The 22,977-nt window shown below is 38.6% G+C and overlaps 1 protein-coding gene across 2 annotated transcripts in view; it reads right to left on the minus strand.

Annotated features, from left to right (window-relative positions):
• Positions 1 to 477: 477 nt before the first annotated feature.
• Positions 478 to 22,977, minus strand: part of LOC130912816 (solute carrier family 2, facilitated glucose transporter member 11-like) — a 42,948-nt gene continuing 20,448 nt past the window's right edge. For both annotated transcript variants that reach the window (XM_057830884.1, XM_057830883.1), the window contains exons 5-12: positions 22,784 to 22,913; positions 19,038 to 19,186; positions 18,635 to 18,828; positions 18,373 to 18,483; positions 7,522 to 7,623; positions 4,275 to 4,350; positions 4,058 to 4,185; positions 478 to 823 (exon numbers count right to left, since the gene is read on the minus strand). In XM_057830884.1, coding sequence (XP_057686867.1) covers positions 623 to 823; positions 4,058 to 4,185; positions 4,275 to 4,350; positions 7,522 to 7,623; positions 18,373 to 18,483; positions 18,635 to 18,828; positions 19,038 to 19,186; positions 22,784 to 22,913 — 1,091 coding nt within the window. In that variant the 3' untranslated portion in view covers positions 478 to 622. The remainder of the gene's footprint in view (positions 824 to 4,057; positions 4,186 to 4,274; positions 4,351 to 7,521; positions 7,624 to 18,372; positions 18,484 to 18,634; positions 18,829 to 19,037; positions 19,187 to 22,783; positions 22,914 to 22,977) is intronic.

The following is a 22,977-nucleotide window of genomic DNA, read 5'->3' on the forward strand; positions in this document are numbered from 1 at the left end:
GCGCCCCTGGTTATATGTCTTTTTCTCTTATGTAGTTCACAACGCAAATGTCCTTAATGAATTCTTTAAACTATTATCTTTGCGACACACTCAATATATGAATGTAACTGCATTGTCAAAGTAAAGCAAAATGTTACGTGGCTGTTTTTAATCTCAGAAGACAATTTATCTATTACTGTGTCTAATGAGCTTTTACACTTCGTCCACACTTTTTGTTATGTCCTCTCATCCTTACTTCAATCCCCCAGGTTTTGGTGGTCTCCAGGGTCAGTAGATGGGATTTAGGGCCCTAAAAAATGTATGGGCCTCTCATATAATGTGTGTCATACATTATGCAGAATAATGTGATGTTTTGCTTCCTTTTCATATAAAATGCAGATACAGGTTTCGACTTTCTTTCCAGTAAGTACAAGTTAAAAAAAAAATTGAAGCTCTCTGTACAGCTTTAATGACTAGTTTTGAAAAGGAGAACTTTATTTGAGTATCTTAGTATATTTATTGAAACTGCAGAGTAAATACATTCCAGTAACAAAAAGTTGAATTTTATATTACAATTCAAGCTAGGCTATGAAAAAATGAAAAAAAGTGTTCTTCCCCCGAGAGTCATGAGATACAGTTCATGTCACATTGAGGTTGCCAACAGCGTCATACCAGAGCCATCTGTGCCATGGGCCATCTTCATCTTTTTTTTCCCAGATTTAAACTCATTCTGGATTTCCAGGAAAGTTTTGTTCTTGGTTTCAGGAATGATAAAGAATATATAAAGTGCCACCAGGGTGCAGATGGCCATGAACACCAGGAAACAGTACTGCCCCAATCCAATCTGTGGAACACAAAATAAATACGTTTTAAGTATGCCAAATGTTTTACCCACATCCACAAATGTTATGAGCACCGCTAGCTAGAAAGCCACTACAGGTAGTCCCCGAGTTACGAACGAGTTCCATTCCTAGGCTGGCCATGTAACCCGAATGTCCGCGTAAGTTGGAGTTAACCCTTTAATTACCCAGAAATACTCCCTAAACCTCAAAATAACTGTCCAAAACATATACATCATACTTCCTACTTCCTACTAACTCATTTGCTCCCAAAACCGTATAAATACATTCTATTTTTAAATGTTTGGCCACTGGAGGGCAGTAGCGCATTTGGTAAGACCCGCAACGCGATTCAACGGAACGAATGGCCGGGGCGCACGGAAGACGACCGAATGGACGTCCAGGACGCCAGGCGCGGGAAGTCCGAGAATGACGACCGGGAGGAGGTCCGGGACGCCAGGCGACGAACGACCAAGTGTGACGACCAGGAGGACGTCCAGGATGCCAGGCGGCGGACGACCGAGCAGAACAACCGCAGCATCAGAGCAATACAGCTTTGATCTGGTTGCAGATCCGGCGGCATGGGCGGGCATTAGGGGGCCGTGCCCGCCCTGAGGGACGGCTGTGCCCGCCCTAGCTCGATTAAACTGTACTGTGTAATTTTTTTTTTTTTTAAATCTTCCACAAAAACACACACACACGGGGAGAATGAACCCTATATTCCAGTGTTTTTCAACCGATTGTGCCGCCGCAGAGAGAAATTATCCAATGTCGCTTTTTTTTAACATCGTCGGGCAAAGTTGCAGTAGGAAGGAAGGAATGTGGAAAAAGTTCTCGGTTGTTTGCAGATGAGTCGTGTTGCGTTCAAGAACTGCTCGGATTTCTAGCCGTCAGCCACCTTGCTCTCCGTAACAATGTGGACCCCAGCATTTCTACTGTTCATTATTTGACTCGTCAAGTGTCGATATATACAAAAGTGTCCTTTCCATTTTATCCATATGTGACGACCGTTAATCCTCCCTCTTTGTTTTATTCCAACACATTATCGAGGACAGCTAGGTGGGAGATACCTAGAAATCCGAGCAGTTCTTGAACGCGACACGAGCGGCTATCTAGCGCCATACAAGCTTAAACTCATCTCCAAATGAACCCCCGTCGCTTCAGAACAAGTCGATGGATTATTTTGTACGCCTTCGTGAAAACAGAGAAATGGGCAACTTTTTTGAGGAAAACTACAAACGTAAATAAGAACGCCCTGAAAGTCAGTTACTTTGTTGCTAAATCCCAAAAGTCCCAAACTGTGGCAGAGACGTTAATACTACCTGTCTGCAAAGCCATTGTCAGCGAGACGACCAGCCCTAATGTGCTTAAATGCATTGCTCAAGTCCCCTGTCTGATAGTTTTTCAAGCCTAATTGCTAAACGTTTCACACTGAGTAAGTATAAATACTGAGAAATTATTTTATAATATACTATACAGAAAGTAATTTTGGAACATTTTGGTGTGGTGTGCCGCGAGATTTTTTCCAACGTAAAAACGTCCCGTGACTCAGAAAAGGTTGAAAAACACTGCTCTAGTCATCCTGTCTTGATCTGTCGTCATTCAATTCAACCAATCAGAGCAGCGAATGTAGGCAATTTCTAGCCAATCACAGATAAGGGGGGCGGGCTGAGTAGCCGGCCATTGGGTACTGCGATTGGATAGGGATTGCTCCGGTTACAGAAATGGCGATTGAGCCTGAAACCTGACGTAAACACTTGTGTTGAATAATTATGTCACAGCAGCCATTACCAATAAGTTGTCTGAAGTGTACTGTTAAAGCTGCAAGTCATTTGTGTTACAATGACATGTTTGCACAGTCGTCATATTGATTTTTATAATGTACATTTTTAAAGTCATACAAGCTGTTATAAATGCTCACACTAGAATTCTTATTGTTTACAAGATTTTTTTTTTTTAATACTTAATGTTTAGACTGCATGTGCAATTGTTAAAATGAAAGCTGGTAAATAAATTTGAGGAGAAACGGTTAATTTGTATTCCATGCATTGATTCAAATTTTCAAATTATATAACAGTCTGCTTGGACGAATTTATCGTCATTTATCGTTACCGAGGTAAATCTGCTCAATTTACCGTGATACCTACTTAAGGCCATATCGCTCAGCCCTACCCCCGCCCCTAAAAATGTTCTCCTCCGATCCACACAATTCACGTAGGTCACCCTTTTTGACTTCAAAACGGCAAATTTCGCCGAAAGGTGAGATATTTTCATGCCTGATAACAGAGGTGTCAACTAGTTCAACTAGTTGTCAGTCGACATATCGTTACAAATGCTCTGAAAATATTTTACAATGGTTGAAAAGTTAGCTAGTGTTGCTTTAAAAAAATACAAAAACGACTGGAGACAGAATGGCAGGCAAGACTCTGGTGTCGTAAAGTCAAAATCACGTAAATCAGGTACGTCGTAACCCGGGGATTACCTGTAATCTATAATTTATCAGCACTCAAAACTTGATAACGTGTGTAGATGCAGGGGTGAAAGTGGGCCAGAACGGTCAGGAACGCAGTTCCGGTATAAGATTCAGGGCCAGAACGCAGTTCCGGTATAAGATTCAGGGTCGGAATGCTGTTCCGTTACACGGTGCTTTGATTCCAAAAATATCACGGCAACTGTCAAAACGCTATGTAAAAAAAAAAAATACAAAATGCTAAGCTGCCACACATGCATTTCATCTTCAGGAACAAAACAATCTACCAACATAAGTTCAATTTTAATACACATCCTATGTTCTTAAGAAGTTAAAATTGAGATATGGCATTTAGTATTAAATGAGGGAAAATAAAAATTAGGATTTGGAGGTTGGGGTTATTGCTGTTTTTGTTAACTTTTATTTTGCAAATCATTGACAAAAATTTTTGTCTGTGTTATAGAAAGAAGAACTTATCTTTGCATTTCAGTAGTTTAAGATGTTTAACCCCCCCCAAAAAAAATAAAATAAAATAAAATTTCTGGCTTTGTGGCGACCTTCACATCGGTGAGTTTTCTAGCCACTTTCACCCCTGTGTAGATGTTCACATCTCTTAATTGGTTACTCCTATCAGTTTCAAAAACCTTCAACAGGTTGATTTGATCTCCCCAAAAAATAAATAGATAAAATTGAAAGTCGCCCAGCATTCCAGATTTTATTTGACTTAAGAGATTTCCCTTCATCCCCTTTATACATTTTGGCTACTTACCACAATAAAAGGGAAAACCATGCCGATGAAGAAGAAGCTAATCCAATTCATGGAACCTGCAATCATGTAAGCTGCAGGCCGCGCATTTTGCGTAAACAGCTCCATGGTCAAAATATTAGTCACGCCACCTTTGGAGAAGAAAACAAAGACACCAAACTCAGATTATTGTATCTGCCAGTCTCTGGCAAGGAGTGAACTGACAAAAAAAGCAAATTACCTGGCCCTAATCCAAAACTCAGAATAAAAGCAAAAACACATGCCATGCTGAGGTATGGAAACAATGGACTGACATCCTGAGGGTGAATAAAGAAGACAGTTAAGTCACATACAGTATTGAAATGCAGTATGCTTTATTTACAGTGAGTGACTATATTTGATGAGCCATAGACTTCATTACCTATTGACAGTGTTGTCAGTAACGCGTTAGTTAGTAACGCGTTACTGTAATCTGATTACTGTTTTCAGTAACGAGTAATCTAACGCGTTCATTTTTCTACACCAGTAATCTGATTAAAGTTAGTTTCCTTAGTGTCTCTGCGTTACTAATTTTTTCAATGCCTCATAGCGTATGTAGAATGAAGAATATTGTAGTCATGTACGAACAGCATTTTGAATAGAAAATGCTAAAATAAAAAGTTCCCGGTACGTGTTTCCATGACAACTTCTTAGCTATTTCCTGTTTTAGTCTCACGTCACGTGTTGTGGGACTGAGGCGGGTGGACATTCGCGCCGAGTATTGAGACGTTGCGAGGGAATGTTGATCTGTGGATATCCATGAATGAAGGTGAGTATTTTTCCTTCATTCTTGAGGGTATCAGCAAAAGGTTGGACCCCCTACATGCGCGGCCGTTTCGTAGCTTTGCCGTTGCAACGACGGGCAGTCACCGCTCCAAGTTGGCAAGCTTTGTTTACATCATATGCGTGTTGCACATTCATGCCGTGAGGTGATGTGTTCGTTTAGCATCTGTGGGATGTGTTGTAAGTCCGACTGAGTGTAAAGAGCTTAGTTGCCGCCACGTTTTATGCCCAAATTGACCGCGTGTGTGTTGAGAGGAGTACTTCCGGGTTGTTAATGTGCACGGCTGCACGCGCATCCGCGCCCGCCACCATCTTTGTGTTTATTGCACTGTACAATCCACTTGTGTGTTGTTGATTATTGTGCCGTCAGTTTGCATTGTTTTACATTGGCACTGATGCGCTGTTAACCATAACCCGAAATTCAGAAGTTTTGACATTAGGCTTAATCTTCGAGTTAGCGGGGTTTAATTGGTCGGTCAAGTTGATTTCATCAAATTCCAAGCAGTTTGTCAGATATTTGTTAGTTTCAGGGCTCCAGAGTGGCTAAGCTAGAGCGAAATTCTGATATTCCCCTTTAAATTCAATCATCGGAAAGTCAATTACATGTGATGACATTTTTCTGTTGTCATTCTTATGTTGAGGCGGCAAAGGGAGAAAAATGGGTATAAAGTAACTGATAGATTACTTTTAATGTAACTTAGTTACTTTGATAATGAAGTAATCAGTAAAGTAACTAGATTGCTTTTTTGAGGCGTAATCAGTAATTAAATTACTTTTTCAAGTAATCTGTGACAACACTGCCTATTGACACGACACGTCGTCATTCTTTGTGTCACGCCGTATCCGAGGGGGCCGAGCTTCATTTAGTATAGTCAGGCGAAGACGGCACATGTTCATATCTAAGCTGGATTCAAGCTCGAATTTTTGAAAAACTATGAAAGCTGTACCGCATACAAACAGGAAGGATTGTCTCAGGAATGATTTGATCGGGGATTCAAGGTTGTGAAAAAAAATTAATGGGATAATTTAAACTTTTTTAACAAATAAAAAGCTGAAAAGTGGGGCGTGCAATATTGTTCGGCCCCCTTGCGTTAATACTTTGTAGCGCCACCTTTTGCTCCAATTACAGCTGCAAGTCGCTTGGTGTATGTTTCTATCAGTTTTGCACATCGAGAGACTGACATTCTTGCCCATTCTTCCTTGCAAAACAGCTCGAGCTCAGTGATGTTGGATGGAGAGTGTTTGTGAACAGCAGTCTTCAGCTCTTTCCACAGATTCTCGATTGGATTCAGGTCTGGACTTTGACTTGGCCATTCTAACACCTGGATACGTTTATTTTTGAACCATTCCATTGTAGATTTGGCTTTATGTTTTGGATCATTGTCCTGTTGGAAGATAAATCTCCGTCCCAGTCTCAGGTCTTGTGCAGATACCAACAGGTTTTCTTCCAGAATGTTCCTGTATTTGGCTGCATCCATCTTCCCGTCAATTTTAACCATCTTCCCTGTCCCTGCTGAAGAAAAGCAGGCCCAAACCATGATGCTGCCACCACCATGTTTGACAGTGGGGATGGTGTGTTCAGGGTGATGAGCTGTGTTGCTTTTACGCCAAACATATCGTTTTGCATTGTGGCCAAAAAGTTCAATTTTGGTTTCATCTGACCAGAGCACCTTCTGCCACATGTTTGGTGTGTCTCCCAGGTGGCTTGTGGCAAACTTTAAACGAGACTTTTTATGGATAACTTTGAGAAATGGCTTTCTTCTTGCCACTCTTCCATAAAGGCCAGATTTGTGCAGTGTACGACTGATTGTTGCCCTATGGACAGACTCTCCCACCTCAGCTGTAGATTTCTGCAGTTCATCCAGAGTGATCATGGGCCTCTTGGCTGCATCTCTGATCAGTTTTCTCCTTGTTTGAGAAGAAAGTTTGGAAGGACGGCCGGGTCTTGGTAGATTTGCAGTGGTCTGATGCTCCTTCCATTTCAATATGATGGCTTGCACAGTGCTCCTTGAGATGTTTAAAGCTTGGGAAATCTTTTTGTATCCAAATCCGGCTTTAAACTTCTCCACAACAGTATCTCGGACCTGCCTGGTGTGTTCCTTGGTTTTCATAATGCTCTCTGCACTTTAAACAGAACCCTGAGACTATCACAGAGCAGGTGCATTTATACGGAGACTTGATTACACACAGGTGGATTCTATTTATCATCATCGGTCATTTAGGACAACATTGGATCATTCAGAGATCCTCACTGAACTTCTGGAGTGAGTTTGCTGCACTGAAAGTAAAGGGGCCGAATAATATTGCACGCCCCACTTTTCAGTTTTTTATTTGTTAAAAAAGTTTCAATTATCCAATAAATGTTGTTCCACTTCACGATTGTGTCCCACTTGTTGTTGATTCTTGACAAAAAAATTAAATTTCATATCTTTATGTTTGAAGCCTGAAATGTGGTGAAAGGTTGCAAGATTCAAGGGGGCCGAATACTTTTGCAAGGCACTGTATATGGCTAATGTAGGTGCCCGTTTTGGTTTTAGTTCGGTAGCAGCTTTGGTTTTGAAAATATTTTCAATTTGAAGTTTTTGAAAATAGGCCCACTACGAATCGGCCCCGTTTCCCGTGTCATGTCACTAGGTTATGAAGTCTATGTATGAGCAGTTAAATACCTGAAACGTAATGGTCAGAGTGAACAAAATGCAGCAGATAGTCATGAGCGTGTATCCTCCGGTAATCAGCACTTTGCGTCCCAGCTGCTCAATGAGCAAACCCTGTAAACACATGCACACACACGACAACACTGAAATCACTGCATGAAAACATTTTCTCTCAGCCTTCAACTGACCTTTTATGCTTGTTTTCTCCATTTTGTTCCATTCTACTGCACACTGGTAATGTGCGTTTTTCCCGGAAAATATCTCACGTCAGTGATGATGCAAGCAAAATTCTTTCACCTCTAAAACAATCACTTTTCAGCTCACCAAAAAGCATGTCAAACTGACTTGACATTTCACAGAGAAAGTCATTTTCAACATTTTAGATTTGTCAATATTTTGTGAACAGAAAAATGCACAAATGGACTGAGCAATAATATATATTTGGGGGGGAATAAAACTACACATCGTCATGTCATACAGTCCCTGACAAAAGTCTTGTCGCTTATCCATTTTGTAGAAACAATTGCTAATAACCTGACTTTTAATTATTCATTTGCTTTCATATGAAAGCTAAGACCCACCCAAATGATGTTGAATGTACAAAAATATACTTGTTTCACTGAAAAAAGATTTATTATAAGACAAAAAGGTCAAATTTTGGCAAGACAAAAGTTTTGTCGCCTACAGAAAGTAGTGTGAAAATTGAACAAAAAATGTACTTCAAATACAAAAATATGTTACATAACATAAGCGAATTAAGTAGTGGTGCCATGAGATCCAAATTTAATATTTTGTACGACTTCCATGGGCTTGAAGGACTGCATCCATGCGGTTCGGCAAGGATTCATACAATTTATTGATGAAGTCATCAGGAACATCAAAGAAAGCAGTCTTGCATGCCTCCCAGAGTTCATCAACATTCTTGGGTTTCGTCTTCCATGCTTCCTCTTTCATTCTACCCCAGACACCAAACTTCACTGTTTTGTGGCAAAAGGTGGATTTTTCAGATGAATCTTCCATTGAATTACACCACAGTCACCACAAATATTGCAGGAGACCTACAGGAGCCTGCATGGATCCGAGAGTCAAACAGTGAAGTTTGGTGGTGGCAAACTCATGGTCTGGGGTTACATCCAGTATGGGGGTGTGCGAGAGGTCTGCAGGGTGGAAGGCAACATAAATAGTCTCAAATATCAACAAATCTTAACTGCCTCCCACATTCCTAAACATAAAAAGGGACAAATTCTGCAGCAGGATGGTACTCCATCGCATACTTCAATCTCTACCTCAAAGTTCCCCAAGGCAAAGAAGATCAAGATCCTCCAGGACTGGCCAGCCCAGTCACCAGACATGAACAGGATGAAAGAGGAAGCATGGAAGACGAAACCCAAGAATGTTGATGAACTCTGGGAGGCATGCAAGACTGCTTTCTTTGATGTTCCTGATGACTTCATCATTCAATTGAATCCTTGCCGAACCGCATGAATGCAGTCCTTCAAGCCCATGGAAGTCATACAAAATATTAAATTTGGATGTCACAGCACCACTACCGTAATTGTCGGACTATAAGCCGCTACTTTTTTCCTTCATTTTGAATCCTGCGGCTTAAAGTCCAGTGCGGCTTATTTGTTGATTTATTTTGGTTAAAATGGAACACTTGATTTGACAGCTGTGTCATAAGACTGTCATAAGACCATCATAATTATGACATGACACCGTCATAGGCATTACTGAATGCTTATGTCATTAAGTGTCATCTGGCAAATGATGTCACTAACTCCATTTATTTCCAGCTTGAATTTTTACATCCAAAAGTGAGATAATTTGCCAGATAACACGAAATGACATCTGTTATAAGCATTCATAAATGCTCATGACAGCGTCATATCATAATTATCATTGTCTAATGACAGTCTTATGGCGCCACTGTCAAATATAGTGTTACCAAATACCATAACTAGCAATAATGAAAGAACTGGAACAGTAACTGAACAAATAATTAGCACAGAACATGAATTTTGATAGTTATTTGCATCTGTCGCGCTGCAATGCATGCTAGGAGGCATGTTGGACAACAACAGTGTTGACCGCAGGCGGTAGCAGAGGCTGACTGTCTCGCCCAAGGGAGCAGTGATGACTAAATGAAGCTTCTTGAAGCAATGAAGCTTTGCAACCAAGTGGTTCAAAGCTTCATGGGGGTTCATTTGGTCTTATGAAAGTTGTTTGATTTTGCTGTCAAATTAAGTATTACCGGTTAATATCTTTTGGTGTTAATATCCCATAATACAGTGAGCACAGCTGCAGCTTATAGTCCGGTGTGGCTTATCTATGAACAAATGCCGTTTTCATGCCAATTTTTGTGGGTGGCGGCTTATAGTCAGGTGCGCCTTATCGTGCGAAAATTAGGGTACTTAATTCGCTTATGTTATGTAACATATTTTTGTATTTGAAGTACATTTTTTTGTTCAATTTTCACACTACTTTCTGTAGGCGACAAAACGTTTGTCTTGCCAAAATTTGACCTTTATGTCTTCATTAAATGATCAATCTTTTTTCAGGGAAACAATTATATTTTTGTACATGCAACATAATTTGGGAGGGTCTTAGCTTTCATATGAGCCATTTTTGAAACCAATTGAATAATTAAAAGTCAAGTTATTAGTAGGGCTGTCAAAATTATCGCGTTAACGCGCGGTAATTAATTTTTTAAATTAATCACGTTAAAATATTTGATGCAATTAACGCACATTACCCGCTCAGACAGTATTCTGCCTTTTGGTAAGTTTTCCAGCAAGGCTTTTTGTGCTGTCCAACAGCGAACTCTTGTGGTCGCTTTGCGACATGGTCTATTGTTTTCTTGCCAGTTCATTATGGCTGCACGACGTCTCGGGCTGATAATGTTATGCTTATATGATCCTTGGACAAGATTTGTCAGTAAGTATGGTTGTTGTAAAGAATGTACATATTATGTTAGTAAGCGAAATGTTATATTTTTTGTATGAGACGCTTTTTGTTTATGTTTAGTGAACCTGTATAGCGTGCTAAGCTAATGTTGTTGCTAATGCAATGCTTGTGTACTTTTATGTTGTAGTTTTACGACGGTCTAAAGAGGACAATGGTTTGAGGCCATTTTATTAATAAATCAGATGAAAAAGGAAGAAGTCTAATTATTAAGGCGTCGTCTAGCTTTGGAAAAAGTAGACGCTTCGGAGTGAGGACAGCATTGACAGATTTAAATGACAGTAGAGTGAAATGCCCACTACAGTCCTTATGTACTGTATGTTGAATGTATACCAGTATATCCATCTTGTGTCTTATCTTTCCATTCCAACAATTTATTTTACAGAATATGTATATAATTTACAGAAAAATATGGCATATTTTATAGATGGTTTGAATTGCGATTAATTGCGATTAATTACGATGAATTAATTTTTAAGCTGTAATTAACTCGATTAAAAATTTTAATCGTTTGACAGCCCTAGTTATTAGCAATTGTTTCTACAAAATGGATAAGCGACAAGACTTTTGCAATTGGTACAGAAAGAAAGGGCATCAAATCCATGAAAATTGGTATCAATATGATTGGTTACCTATGAAAATCGATAGAATTATTATGCCTTTTTTTCAAAGAGTAGGTTATTTGTGTGGTCACAGATTCACATTGTTACTTTAATTCAGGGTAGCTCATTTTATTGTTCAACCATTCTTAATAGGTCACCTTCTTGTGAGACCTCAGTCACAACCAGAGGAGTAAAACGAAAGCTGTGATGCCCATTATGCACAGTTTGAAACGTAACGCTAAAACCGTACACATTAGTGTCGTGGTTTCAACGTATTTGTTAGAATACTAAAAAGTAATCCTTATAAAACGTGAGTCGTTGGGTGCAAATCAGATTTGTCAATGTGCAATGAAAAATTAGGACACACCACATTGTGTTTGTTCAGTGAGGAAACAATAAGCTTTTCAATGTAAGCATTTTTCTTTACACGAACATTTAAGAATATTAAAATATTACTTCAAATGCTTTAAAATGCCCAGTTTCGCAGCACTAACTGAGATTAAGCTGGATATTAGACTCAGTCCGGAAACGATGCCTTGTGACCCTGTGTAGCTAATCATTTTTGTGGTACATCCCCTACAAAGGGCACAAGGCTTTTACTTTACATTCTCGTATTTTATTCATTCATAATTCTCTGTGAACGTCTTTTGAGTGTATGAACTTAAACAGAAGGTAATACAAGGTCGGAAGCTAAAGTAGTCAGGCAAGGGAATGTTCAGAATGAATGAAAGGGTCTGTTTTGGCATTTTTTAAAACAAACACTGTATTAATGTGTGTCAACATTTGCACAAACACCGCCTCAACTAACTAATGGCATGTGATCTTGCAGATGTTCCAGATATTGTGAACGCGGGCCTTTACTAAGCCATGCTCTCCTCTTCCAGAATTTTGTATTGCAATCTATAAACACTTGTATTTTTATTTTATAAATTCTTATTTACTTAAATGTATAGGGCGTTGGACAAAATAATGGAAACACCTTATAAATCAACAAAAACTAATTTAAAGCAACATTTGGTAACTTTTCAGTTTTGGTCGATTTTAGCGACTGCTTTTTCTATAGGGCTGCAGTTATCGAATATTTTAGTAATCGAGTAATCGACTGAAAATTTTATCGATTAATCGAGTAATCGGATAAAACAAATATATTTTTAGGGGAAGAGCAATTATAAATATACAAGAGAAAACAAGACATTTCAGCTAATCTTGAACCATTTTCAGTCAATCAGTGTCTTTATTTTCGATGTATATTGTTTAAAACAGCCAAAAATTGCATCTCAGATGTAACTAGAATTAAAAAAAAGACTAATTCACTGCTTTCACTCCAAAAACTTTTAGATTTTATTAAAATATATATATATTACCTAAAAATGCCATTACGCTTGATAACGCACATCACTTAAAAGTTAGGATTTTTCCCCACGTGTTTCAATTGAATTTTTATTTGTGTCAAGCCATTTTTAAGTTCTAGTTAAGTTTTAAGTGAGTCCAAACTGTAAGTCCTGATAGGATTTTGAGTTTTTGCAGTGTTCAAAATAAATGTATGATACTGGCTGTATTGGAGCACATTAGGGACCAGTGCTACTTGGTTAGCATTATTGAGTTTTTATTTTACACCCTCATCACTCCACAACGCTATGTTTTGTTAAAGCCTGTATGTAAGACACGTTAGCCACGCATCGACAGTGGTCATAATTAATAGAAACCTAGCCCTCCGCAGGGCTAACGTTACGGGAGCTAGTAGTGACAGTAACGTTAATCTTATTTATTAGCGCTTAGCGCTCTTTATTAGCGCTTAGCACTCTACTGCTTTAAGATGGCAGCTGTTTACTAACGCTGCCCAGACGCGGCTGAGTCTGTCATTTTGTATCTAGTTCAACATACATGTGATCTCTATGAGATGCATCAGACGCTACCTGCTACCAACGTAGCATCGTACGGGCTAGTATTTAGCAACGTCGGCGTCGTTTGTAGCGGCTGTCGGCTGCAGTAAGGGTTTTTTTTTTTTTTTTTTCCTTCTTCCTCTCCGCACGTGACATCAGCGCGTTGTCCCGCATTAAAAGTATTCTGAGCAAAACGTGATGCTTAGAGCTGTCAAAATAAACGATTACTCGAGGAGAATAAAATTACTCGGATCAGTGTTTAAACTCGAGTTACTCGAGTTGCTCGAGTATTCGTTTCAGCTCTAGTTTTCTATGAGTACCAACCGACACCCGCAGTGTCGTTAAATCAATCAATCAATCAATCAATCAATCAATCAATCAATCAATCAATCAATCAATCAATCAATCAATCAATCAAAAACAAATCTCCCGGTCGCTTGCAGATGGATTAAACAACATATCTGTTTCCCCCGGCTGTGTGAAGGATGAATAGTAATAAGGTAATGAATCCAGGTGTGGCTAAACAATAGCATATAACGGTTAGCAATCGTGTGGCTTAGTGTGGCTAAACCCCTCACCCCACCCGTCACCAGCGCTGATGCGTTCTGTTGGGTGGGGGGGTCACGCCAGCGAGTGAAAGCCGGGCCAATGTATATTCTTGAGTATCCCGGTAGCCTCCCTTTTTTCCCTCCACGGACAAAACCTTTTGTCTCTTTTGTTGCTCTGCCATCTTTGCAGAATTAGCGCGAAAGCGTTCGCATTGACTTCCGGAAGTGGCGTGTCAGCACATTTGTAGTTTTTTTGCGTAGCAGGGTTCCTGCCACCCTCTTCAAAGTTAACTAGTGATGGTGAAAGTGATACAGACCCCTCAAGATATAAAAGAGGTATCTTTCAACCATTTCTCAGTCGACATATCATCACAAATGTTAGGAAAATGTTTTTTAAAGGTTGAAAAGTTACCTAGTGTTGCTTTAAATTCACAGAAGAAGGATGAAAACAGGTGCATGATTGGACGCCTATCCTTGTCAATGGCAGTGTATGTAATGTTTTTCCTTTTTTATGGTCTAGAATAGTTTCAGTACTTCTCCCCACTGGGTTATGGGATATGACAGATGTCCTGCCAATAATATTAAGCACCAGGTCTGTCAACAGACTTGTAGGGGCCCGGGGACAAGAGACCAATATAAGGCCCCCCCCACCCCACCCCTCCCACCAGCTTGTCACAACAACATATGCAGTACTTTAACGCTTTGCAAGCAATGACAGTGTAAATTTTTTAAATTACTTAATTTGAGATGGACAGTTAAATTTAACAGACCGTAACGTGATGTGACACAATATAAAAAAAACTATTTCCATCTATTGTTCCATATAGGCTACAATACAATACAACTGAGAGTGCTATGCCGGCCAGCTAAGCAACAAAACAGTTTAACTAAACACCCTGTGCCCGCCCCCTCAACATCCCTGGGGTTATCAAGACCTCAAACAGTGATGCGCCCAGATTTTTTGACAGCAAAGTCATTTATAACATATGTGAAATCCAGTTTTTGAGCAAGCTCAAGCTCAATGGAGAAGATGGTACTGGCATCCCCAGGGGGCCAATTTGGTGCAGATGAAGAGGTGGGCGAGCGTAAGGGGGTAAGACAGGAGTTGTTGAGAGTTGTGCAAAAAAAGGAAAAAAATATATATTTGAAATATTTAATATGTTAAAGCTTTTAAGTATATGGCGGAAAACACGGACAAGAATAAAAAAGCAGTTTCTGCTCTTGCACTCCTCTTTAAAAGAAACTGCTATATTTTAAGCCAAAACGACTGTTGTATTTGATAGAACAATATGTCTATATGCTGCCATAGCAGATTCATGACGCACTAAGCCACCAAACTATTTTTAATTTGTCTGTTTTACCCTGAAAACCCCCATTTACAGATGTCGAGCAACCGCTTTTGTTTCAACCTAGCCATAAAAAGAAGGTAAGTAATTATATTTATTATTCAAAATGTCTGTCATTTTTAGCTTAGAATCATTAATTAATGTCTAAATATTAGTTAAAAAAAAAAAAACTACTTAAAAAAATTATTCACTTGCGTATTTTAAACTTTTAAACGAATTACGTCACAATGAAAAATTTGGCGTCTGTAAAAAAGTCACGGATATCTACCTCATAACTATCGCTTAACTGTATTTTTTTTGTTACTGTTGCATTTTCCCCGATATGTTAGATGATAAATAATCGATCCAAACAAAACAAAAAAATTGAAAAATAACGTTTAAAAGGGTAACTATATGAAAAAGAAAATCTCAACCACTCCTTGTTGTCTGCGATTTCTGCATCGCGACCATTGTTATATAACCATGTTTCACCCATAAAATAAAAAAAAAAATCCGGCTGTGGCCATTCACCACTGTGTCTTGACACTTGGTGATACATGCTCCATGGAGTTTTTCGATCGAAACAAGGTAAGTACGCGATAATGTCTCGTTAAAATCGTGGCGTCTTTAATTCTGCTCTCGCGTGTTCTCGCTTCCAATTGGGGTTTTGCTATTTGAAAAAATTTTCTTTTTAAAAATGCGTTCCTGTTCAAAATTTTTGTTCGCCCACAAAATTGATATTTTAAGCTTTCCAATGATGTATCACACATGCATTTCGGACAATTTTAAAAGTTGGCCAAATTGAGGGTCTAAGACCGGAACTTCAAGCCTGAGTGTTTTCCGCCATATATCAAGTAGAACACAATATTTAATCAGACAATGATTTAGACAAAAAATAAATATGTGAATTAAAGTAAAATAAATTAAGGGTAATTCAGGGGCCCCTATGATCCAGAGGCCCGGGACAACATATCAGGTTGCCCCCCCCCCCCCCCCCCCCCCCGTCGACGGGCTTAATTCAACCAGTTGTCAGTCGAAAAGTCATCACAGATTTTAGGAAAATATTTTATAAAGGTTGAACAGTTACCTAGTGTTGCTTTAAATTCACAGAAGAAGGATGAAAACAGGTGCCTGGTTGGACGCCTATCCTCGTCAATGGCATTGAATGTGTAATGTTTTTCTTTTTTTATGGTCTAGAATAGTTTAAGTACTTCTCCCCACTGTGCCAGATATTACAGATGTCCTGCCAATAATATTGAGCACTAAAATCGGTGATCAGTGGTTAAATCAGCGATGTCAGAGACACTTTTACAAAACGTATGTTATAAAAGATTATTATTTTCGACGACATGAGATAACATCACATGGCCAGTGCTGACAGCAGCAGGAAAGCATCTATCCTTATCCATCCATTTTCTATGCTGCTTACACTCGCTAAAGGGTCACAGATGAGCTGGAATCTATTGTATCTCAGATGACTTTGTTCAAGTGACACACTAGTTGCATGACAATCAAATGAACAACCATTCCTACTTACAGTGCCTTGCAAAAGTATTCGGCCCCCTTGAATCTTGCAACCTTTCGCCACATTTCAGGCTTCAAACATAAAGATATGAAATTTAATTTTTTTGTCAAGAATCAACAACAAGTGGGACACAATCGTGAAGTGGAACAACATTTATTGGATACTTTAAAATTTTTTAACAAATAAAAAACTGAAAAGTGGGGCGTGCAGTATTATTCGGCCCCTTTACTTTCAGTGCAGCAAACTCACTCCAGAAGTTCAGTGAGGATCTCTGAATGATCCAATGTTGTCCTAAATGACCGATGATGATAAATAGAATCCACCTGTGTGTAATCAAGTCTCCGTATAAATGCACCTGCTCTGTGATAGTCTCAGGGTTCTGTTTAAAGTGCAGAGAGCATTATGAAAACCAAGGAACACACCAGGCAGGTCCGAGACACTGTTGTGGAGAAGTTTAAAGCCGGATTTGGATACAAAAAGATTTCCCAAGCTTTAAACATCTCAAGGAGCACTGTGCAAGCCATCATATTGAAATGGAAGGAGCATCAGACCACTGCAAATCTACCAAGACCCGGCCGTCCTTCCAAACTTTCTTCTCAAACAAGGAGAAAACTGATCAGAGATGCAGCCAAGCGGCCCATGATCAATCTGGATGAACTGCAGAGATCTACAGCTGAGGTGGGAGAGTCTGTCCATAAGACAACAATCAGTCGTACACTGCACAAATCTGGCCTTTATGGAAGAGTGGCAAGAAGAAAGCCATTTCTCAAAGATATCCATAAAAAGTCTCGTTTAAAGTTTGCCACAAGCCACCTGGGAGACACACCAAACATGTGGAAGAAGGTGCTCTGGTCAGATGGAACCAAAATTGAACTTTTTGGCCACAATGCAAAACGGTATGTTTGGCGTAAAAGCAACACAGCTCATCACCCTGAACACACCATCCCCACTGTCAAACATGGTGGTGGCAGCATCATGGTTCGGGCCTGCTTTTCTTCAACAGGGACAGGGAAGATGGTTAAAATTGACGGGAAGATGGATGCAGCCAAATACAGGAACATTCTGGAAGAAAACCTGTTGGTATCTGCACAAGACCTGAGACTGGGACGGAGATTTATCTTCCAACAGGACAATGATCCAAAACATAAAGCCAAATCTACAATGGAATGGTTCAAAAATAAACGTATTCAGGTGTTAGAATAGCCAAGTCAAAGTCCAGACCTGAATCCAATGGAGAATCTGTGGAAAGAGCTGAAGACTGCTGTTCACAAACACTCTCCATCCAACCTCACTGAGCTCGAGCTGTTTTGCAAGGAAGAATGGGCAAGAATGTCAGTCTCTCGATGTGCAAAACTGATAGAAACATACCCCAAGCGACTTGCAGCTGTAATTGGAGCAAAAGGTGGCGCTACAAAGTATTAACGCAAGGGGGCCGAATAATATTGCACGCCCCACTTTTCAGTTTTTTTATTTGTTAAAAAAGTTTAAATTATCCAATAAATTTTGTTCCACTTCACGATTGTGTCCCACTTGTTGTTGATTCTTGACGAAAAATTAAAATTTTATATCTTTATGTTTGAAGCCTGAAATGTGGCGAAAGGTTGCAAGGTTCAAGGGGGCCGAATACTTTTGCAAGGCACTGTATATAATTTCAACTACATGCGCACACATAGCCAAACAAAGCCAAGATTTGTCTCTCCTTTTTCCCTTTTAGGGCAAGACACCCGTCTGTTGCTAGATCCATCCCAAATTAAAAGCGAGGTGAAGGAGGGGCTAGGGACAACGATTGCGGAAGTTAGTTTCCCCTCCTTCTCCTTACAAGCTTTTCAACCGAATCTAGTGCCTTCTCTCCTTATTGTGGGTAATATTATGAATGTCTACCTAAGGATTCGTATTTGAACTTGACAGAAGATGAAGAAAAGAACGGGAAGCAAGCAAGGGTGTACTGTGAGGCAGATTTGCTAACCACTCTTTCACTGTGCCTTGGTAGTAAAACTTAGAATGAGGTCAAATACTTACACAGGTCAAAGCAGTGATGCATTCACAGGCACCAGTGCCAACTGTTGCATATGGTATTTTTTCATTGGGAATTCCTGCTTGTGCAAACACATAATCTGCATAGAAGTAAATCTGCAGCGAAAAGAGATGAGAGTGACAAATTCAGGCATTAGCCAAATACCAAGTGTGTGTAAGAGCCCCGTTCTAATTTTCTGTATTTAGTGAACATTTATGGTAATGCACACAAGGTCCACTGTTGCGGAATAGGAAGTACATTACGTACAGCGTTGATTCCGTTCAGCTGCTGGGCTGAATTGAGAAGCACAATAGTAAGAAGCTGCCAACGTATGCTTCGGTCTGCAAACAGCTCCCATGGCTTCTTAGCCTTGAGTCCTTCCTTGTCCAGGTTGTTCTTTTCCTTCTCCATGTCCTCCATTTCACCATCAAAATCAGCTGCACTGTGGAGCTGCCTAAGTGCTGCATGCAAGCAGATGATTAACAGATGATTTAAAATATTCACGTCATCCGCTGTAACCACACACTCGCCAGGAAAAGAACTATTATAAATCTCTCTGCCTCAGGTGATTTTCAAGACAGTTTATACCAAATTTAATGTTTTAAACCACAGTCATTTGCACTTGATAAGAACTGTACACAAAAAGAGTCATTTGTCATGTGTATTTGACCTTTTCTGCATCCTTCATAATCTCCTCTGTCAATGAGCAGGAAGCGTGGACTCTCTGGGAACCAGGGTAGAAATATGAGCTGCAGCACTGCTGGGATGCATGTAGTGGAAAGCAGGATGGGCCAGTACTCTTCTCTACCCAGCAGTTCGCTTTTCAAACACAGACAAATGTTAAATCAGTTGTTCTTAACCTCGTGAAGGGTACCGAAATCCGCAAGTTTCACATGTGCATTCACCGAAACATTTGGAATTTAATAATGAAGCAATTTTTATTTTTTAAAATTCAAAACCGTAAAAGCTAAGCTAGCAAGCTAATATCCGAGTGAATTCCAATTCAATTCTGTTCAAATTTACAACAAAAAATTTTGCATTTTGTTCCTTTTATACCAAGGCACCACTTCATTCTAATTAGGGCTGCAGCTATCGAATATTTTAGTAATCGAGTAATCGACTGAAAATTCTATCGATTAATCGAGTAATCGGATAAAACAAATATATTTTTAGGTGAAGAGCAATTATAAATATAAATGAGAAAACAAGACATTTCATTTAATCTTGAACCATTTCAGTCAATCAATGTCTTTATTTTCGATGTATATTGTTGAAAACAGCCAACAATTGCATCTCAGATGTAACTAGAATTAAAAAAAAAAGACTAATTCACTGCTTTCACTCAAAAAACCTTCAGATCTTATTTAAAAAAAAAAAAAAAAAAAAAAAAAATATATATATATATATATATATATATATATATATACATATTAGGATTTTTTCCTACGTGTTTCAATTGAATTTCTATTTGTGTCAAGCCATTTTTAAGTTCTAGTTAAGTTTTAAGTTAGTCTAAACTGTAAATCCTGATAGGATTTTGAGTTTTTGCAGTGTTCAAAATAAATGTATGATACAGGCTGTATTGGAGCACATTAGGGACTAGTGCTACTTGGTGTTTTATCCAGCAATGACTACTGAGCTAAAATTGACAGTTAGCATTACTGAGTTTTTATTTTACACCCTCATCACTCCACAACACATTAGCCTTGCATCGAAAATGGTCATAATTAATGCAAACCTAGCCCTCCGCAGGGCTAACGTCACGTGAGCTAGTGGTGACAGTAACGTTAATCTTATTTATTAGCGTTTACGTTTAGCACTCTTTATTAGCGCTTAGCGCTCTACTGCTTTAAGATGGCGGCTGTTTGCTAACGCTGCCCAGACGCGGCCTAGTCTGTCATTTCGCATCTAGTTCAACATACATGTGCTCTCTATGAGACTCATTAGACGCTACCTGCAACTAACGTAGCATGTGCGGGCTAGTATTTAACAATGTCGGCGTCGTTTGTAGTGGCTCTCGGCTGCAGTAAGTTTTTTTTTTTTTGCCTCTTCCTCTACGCACGTGACATCAGCGCGTTGTCCCGCATTAAAAGTAGTCCGTGCAAAACGTAATGCTTAAAGCTGTCAAAATAAACGATTACTCGAGGTGAATAAAATTACTCGGATCAGTTTTTAAACTCGAGTTACTCGAGTTGTTCGAGTATACGTTTCAGCTCTAATTCTAATGTGGCAATAATTCTAAGATTATAAACTAGGGCTGTCAAATTTATCGCGTTAACTGGCGGTATGTAATTTTTAAAATTAATCACGCTTTAATATTTAACGCATTTAGCCCATGACCCACTCATGCATTGCCGCAAACAGGCTACAATGGCGTCGTTTTTTTGTACATTGACAGTTAAGAGGCAGAGAAAAGCAAGTGGACTCAGACATTCATTGAAGACACGCCATTTATTGGTATAGGCTTTGGCAAGGCTTTCACAATAATCATAACTAGAGATGTGCCCATCGATCGGGTCCGATCACGTCATTTTCAAAGTATCGGAATCGGCAAAAAACATCGGCCATGCCTTTTTTAAATATATATATATATATATATATATATATATATATATATATATATATATATATATATATATATATATATATATATATATATATATATATATGTACATATATATATATATATATATATATATATATATATGTACATATACCCTAATCATAACTATTGTGGCGAGCGACGTGGGAAAGAATGACAGGCGGAACAGTGGAACAGTTAAGTCGCTACAGTATCATTTACTGAAAGCACAACAAAAATAATATTCCTATCTCTAAAAAAAAAAAAATAATGTTCACAAAAATTCCCAATCAAAATAGCTACGCAAAATACACGTAAAACTTACTCAGACTTTGGTCAAACTCTATTCAAACATTTCGTTTAGCTCAACAAATACACGAGCTGGCAATATTTAGTCACAATATACAAACTATCAGAGGTCTCGTACGTTGTGAAGTCAACACTCAAATGAACGTAAGGGACAATGAACCCGGAAACTACGGCGTCAGTCGAGGGACAAAACGCACTAGAAAAACTTGGCTAGATCTCTAATTAATTTAAAACTCGCCCTTGACACCTTGTAGTGTATTTCAATCACTACCTTGTGTAGTTAGAGACACTGTGGAAGAACGGCAGGGAGCCCATGTGACGTCTTGCTCGGCGCCGTCAACAATGGCGAGCTATTGGTTTATTTTTTGATTGAAAATTTTACAAATTTTATTAAGACGAAAACATACAGAAGGGTTTTAATTAGGGGTGTCAAAATTATCGCGTTAACGAGCGGTAATTAATTTTTAAAATTAATCCCGTTAAAATATTTGACCCAATTAATGCACAAATGCCCCGCTCAAACAGAAAGGACAGCAAAAAGGACTGCAAAGTGAAAGGTGCACTTGTTGTGTTTTTCGGAGTTTTGCCGCCCTCTGCTGGCGCTTGGGTGCGACTGATTTTATAGGCTTCAGCACCCATGAGCATTGTGTTGGTAATTATTGACATCAACAATGGCGGGCTACTAGTTTATTTTTTGACTGAAAATTTTACAAATTTTATGAAAACGAAAACATTAAGAGGGGTTTTAATATAAAATTTCTATAACCTGTAATATTAATTATCTTTTATTTTCTATAAATTTTTATAAATATTTATATATTTTATTTATTTATATATTTATATATTTTATTTATTATTTTTATTTATCTTTTAAGAACTACAAGTCTTTCTATCCATGGATCGCTTTAACAGAATGTTAATAATGGTAATGCCATCTTGTTGATTTATTGATATAATAAAGAAATACGGTACTTATGTACCGTATGTCGAATGTATATATCCATCTCGGTCTTATCTTTCCATTCCAACAATAATTTACAGAAAAATATGGCATATTTTATAGATGGTTTGAATTGCGATTAATTACGATTAATTAATTTTTGAGCTGTAATTAACTCGATTAAAAATGTTAATCGCTTGACACCCCTAGTTTTAATATAAAAGTACTATAACTTGTACTCACATTTATCTTTTAAGAACTACAAGTCTTTCTATCCGTGGATCCCTTTTAACAGAAAGAATGTTAATAATGCTAATGCAATCTTGTGGATTTATTGTTATAATAAACAAATACAGTACTTATGTACAGTATGTTGAATGTATATATCCATCTTATCTTTCCATTCCAACAATAATTTACAGAAAAATATGTCATATTTTAGAGACGGTTTGAATTGCGATTAATTACGATTAGTGAATTTTTAAGATGTGATTAACTGGATTAAAAATTTTAATAGTTTGACAGCCCTATTATAAACATGACGGTAATCACAAGCCATACAAAAAAAGGGAAAAAATATATTTACTTGAGGCCCATGACTTGTCCAGTAAGGATCCCGCCCGTCACAAAAAAAGAGGTTCCCATTCCCATGAAGCCACGAATAGATGTTGGAGCAATCTCCACTAAGTACAAAGGTTGAACACAAAGGCCAATTCCTAGACAAACAACATAATATTAACTGATCAAATCACGTATTGTAAGTAGTGTATAATTTAATGG

The sequence above is a fragment of the Corythoichthys intestinalis genome, chromosome 3, assembly GCF_030265065.1.
Source record: "Corythoichthys intestinalis isolate RoL2023-P3 chromosome 3, ASM3026506v1, whole genome shotgun sequence".
NCBI lineage: Eukaryota > Metazoa > Chordata > Actinopteri > Syngnathiformes > Syngnathidae > Corythoichthys > Corythoichthys intestinalis.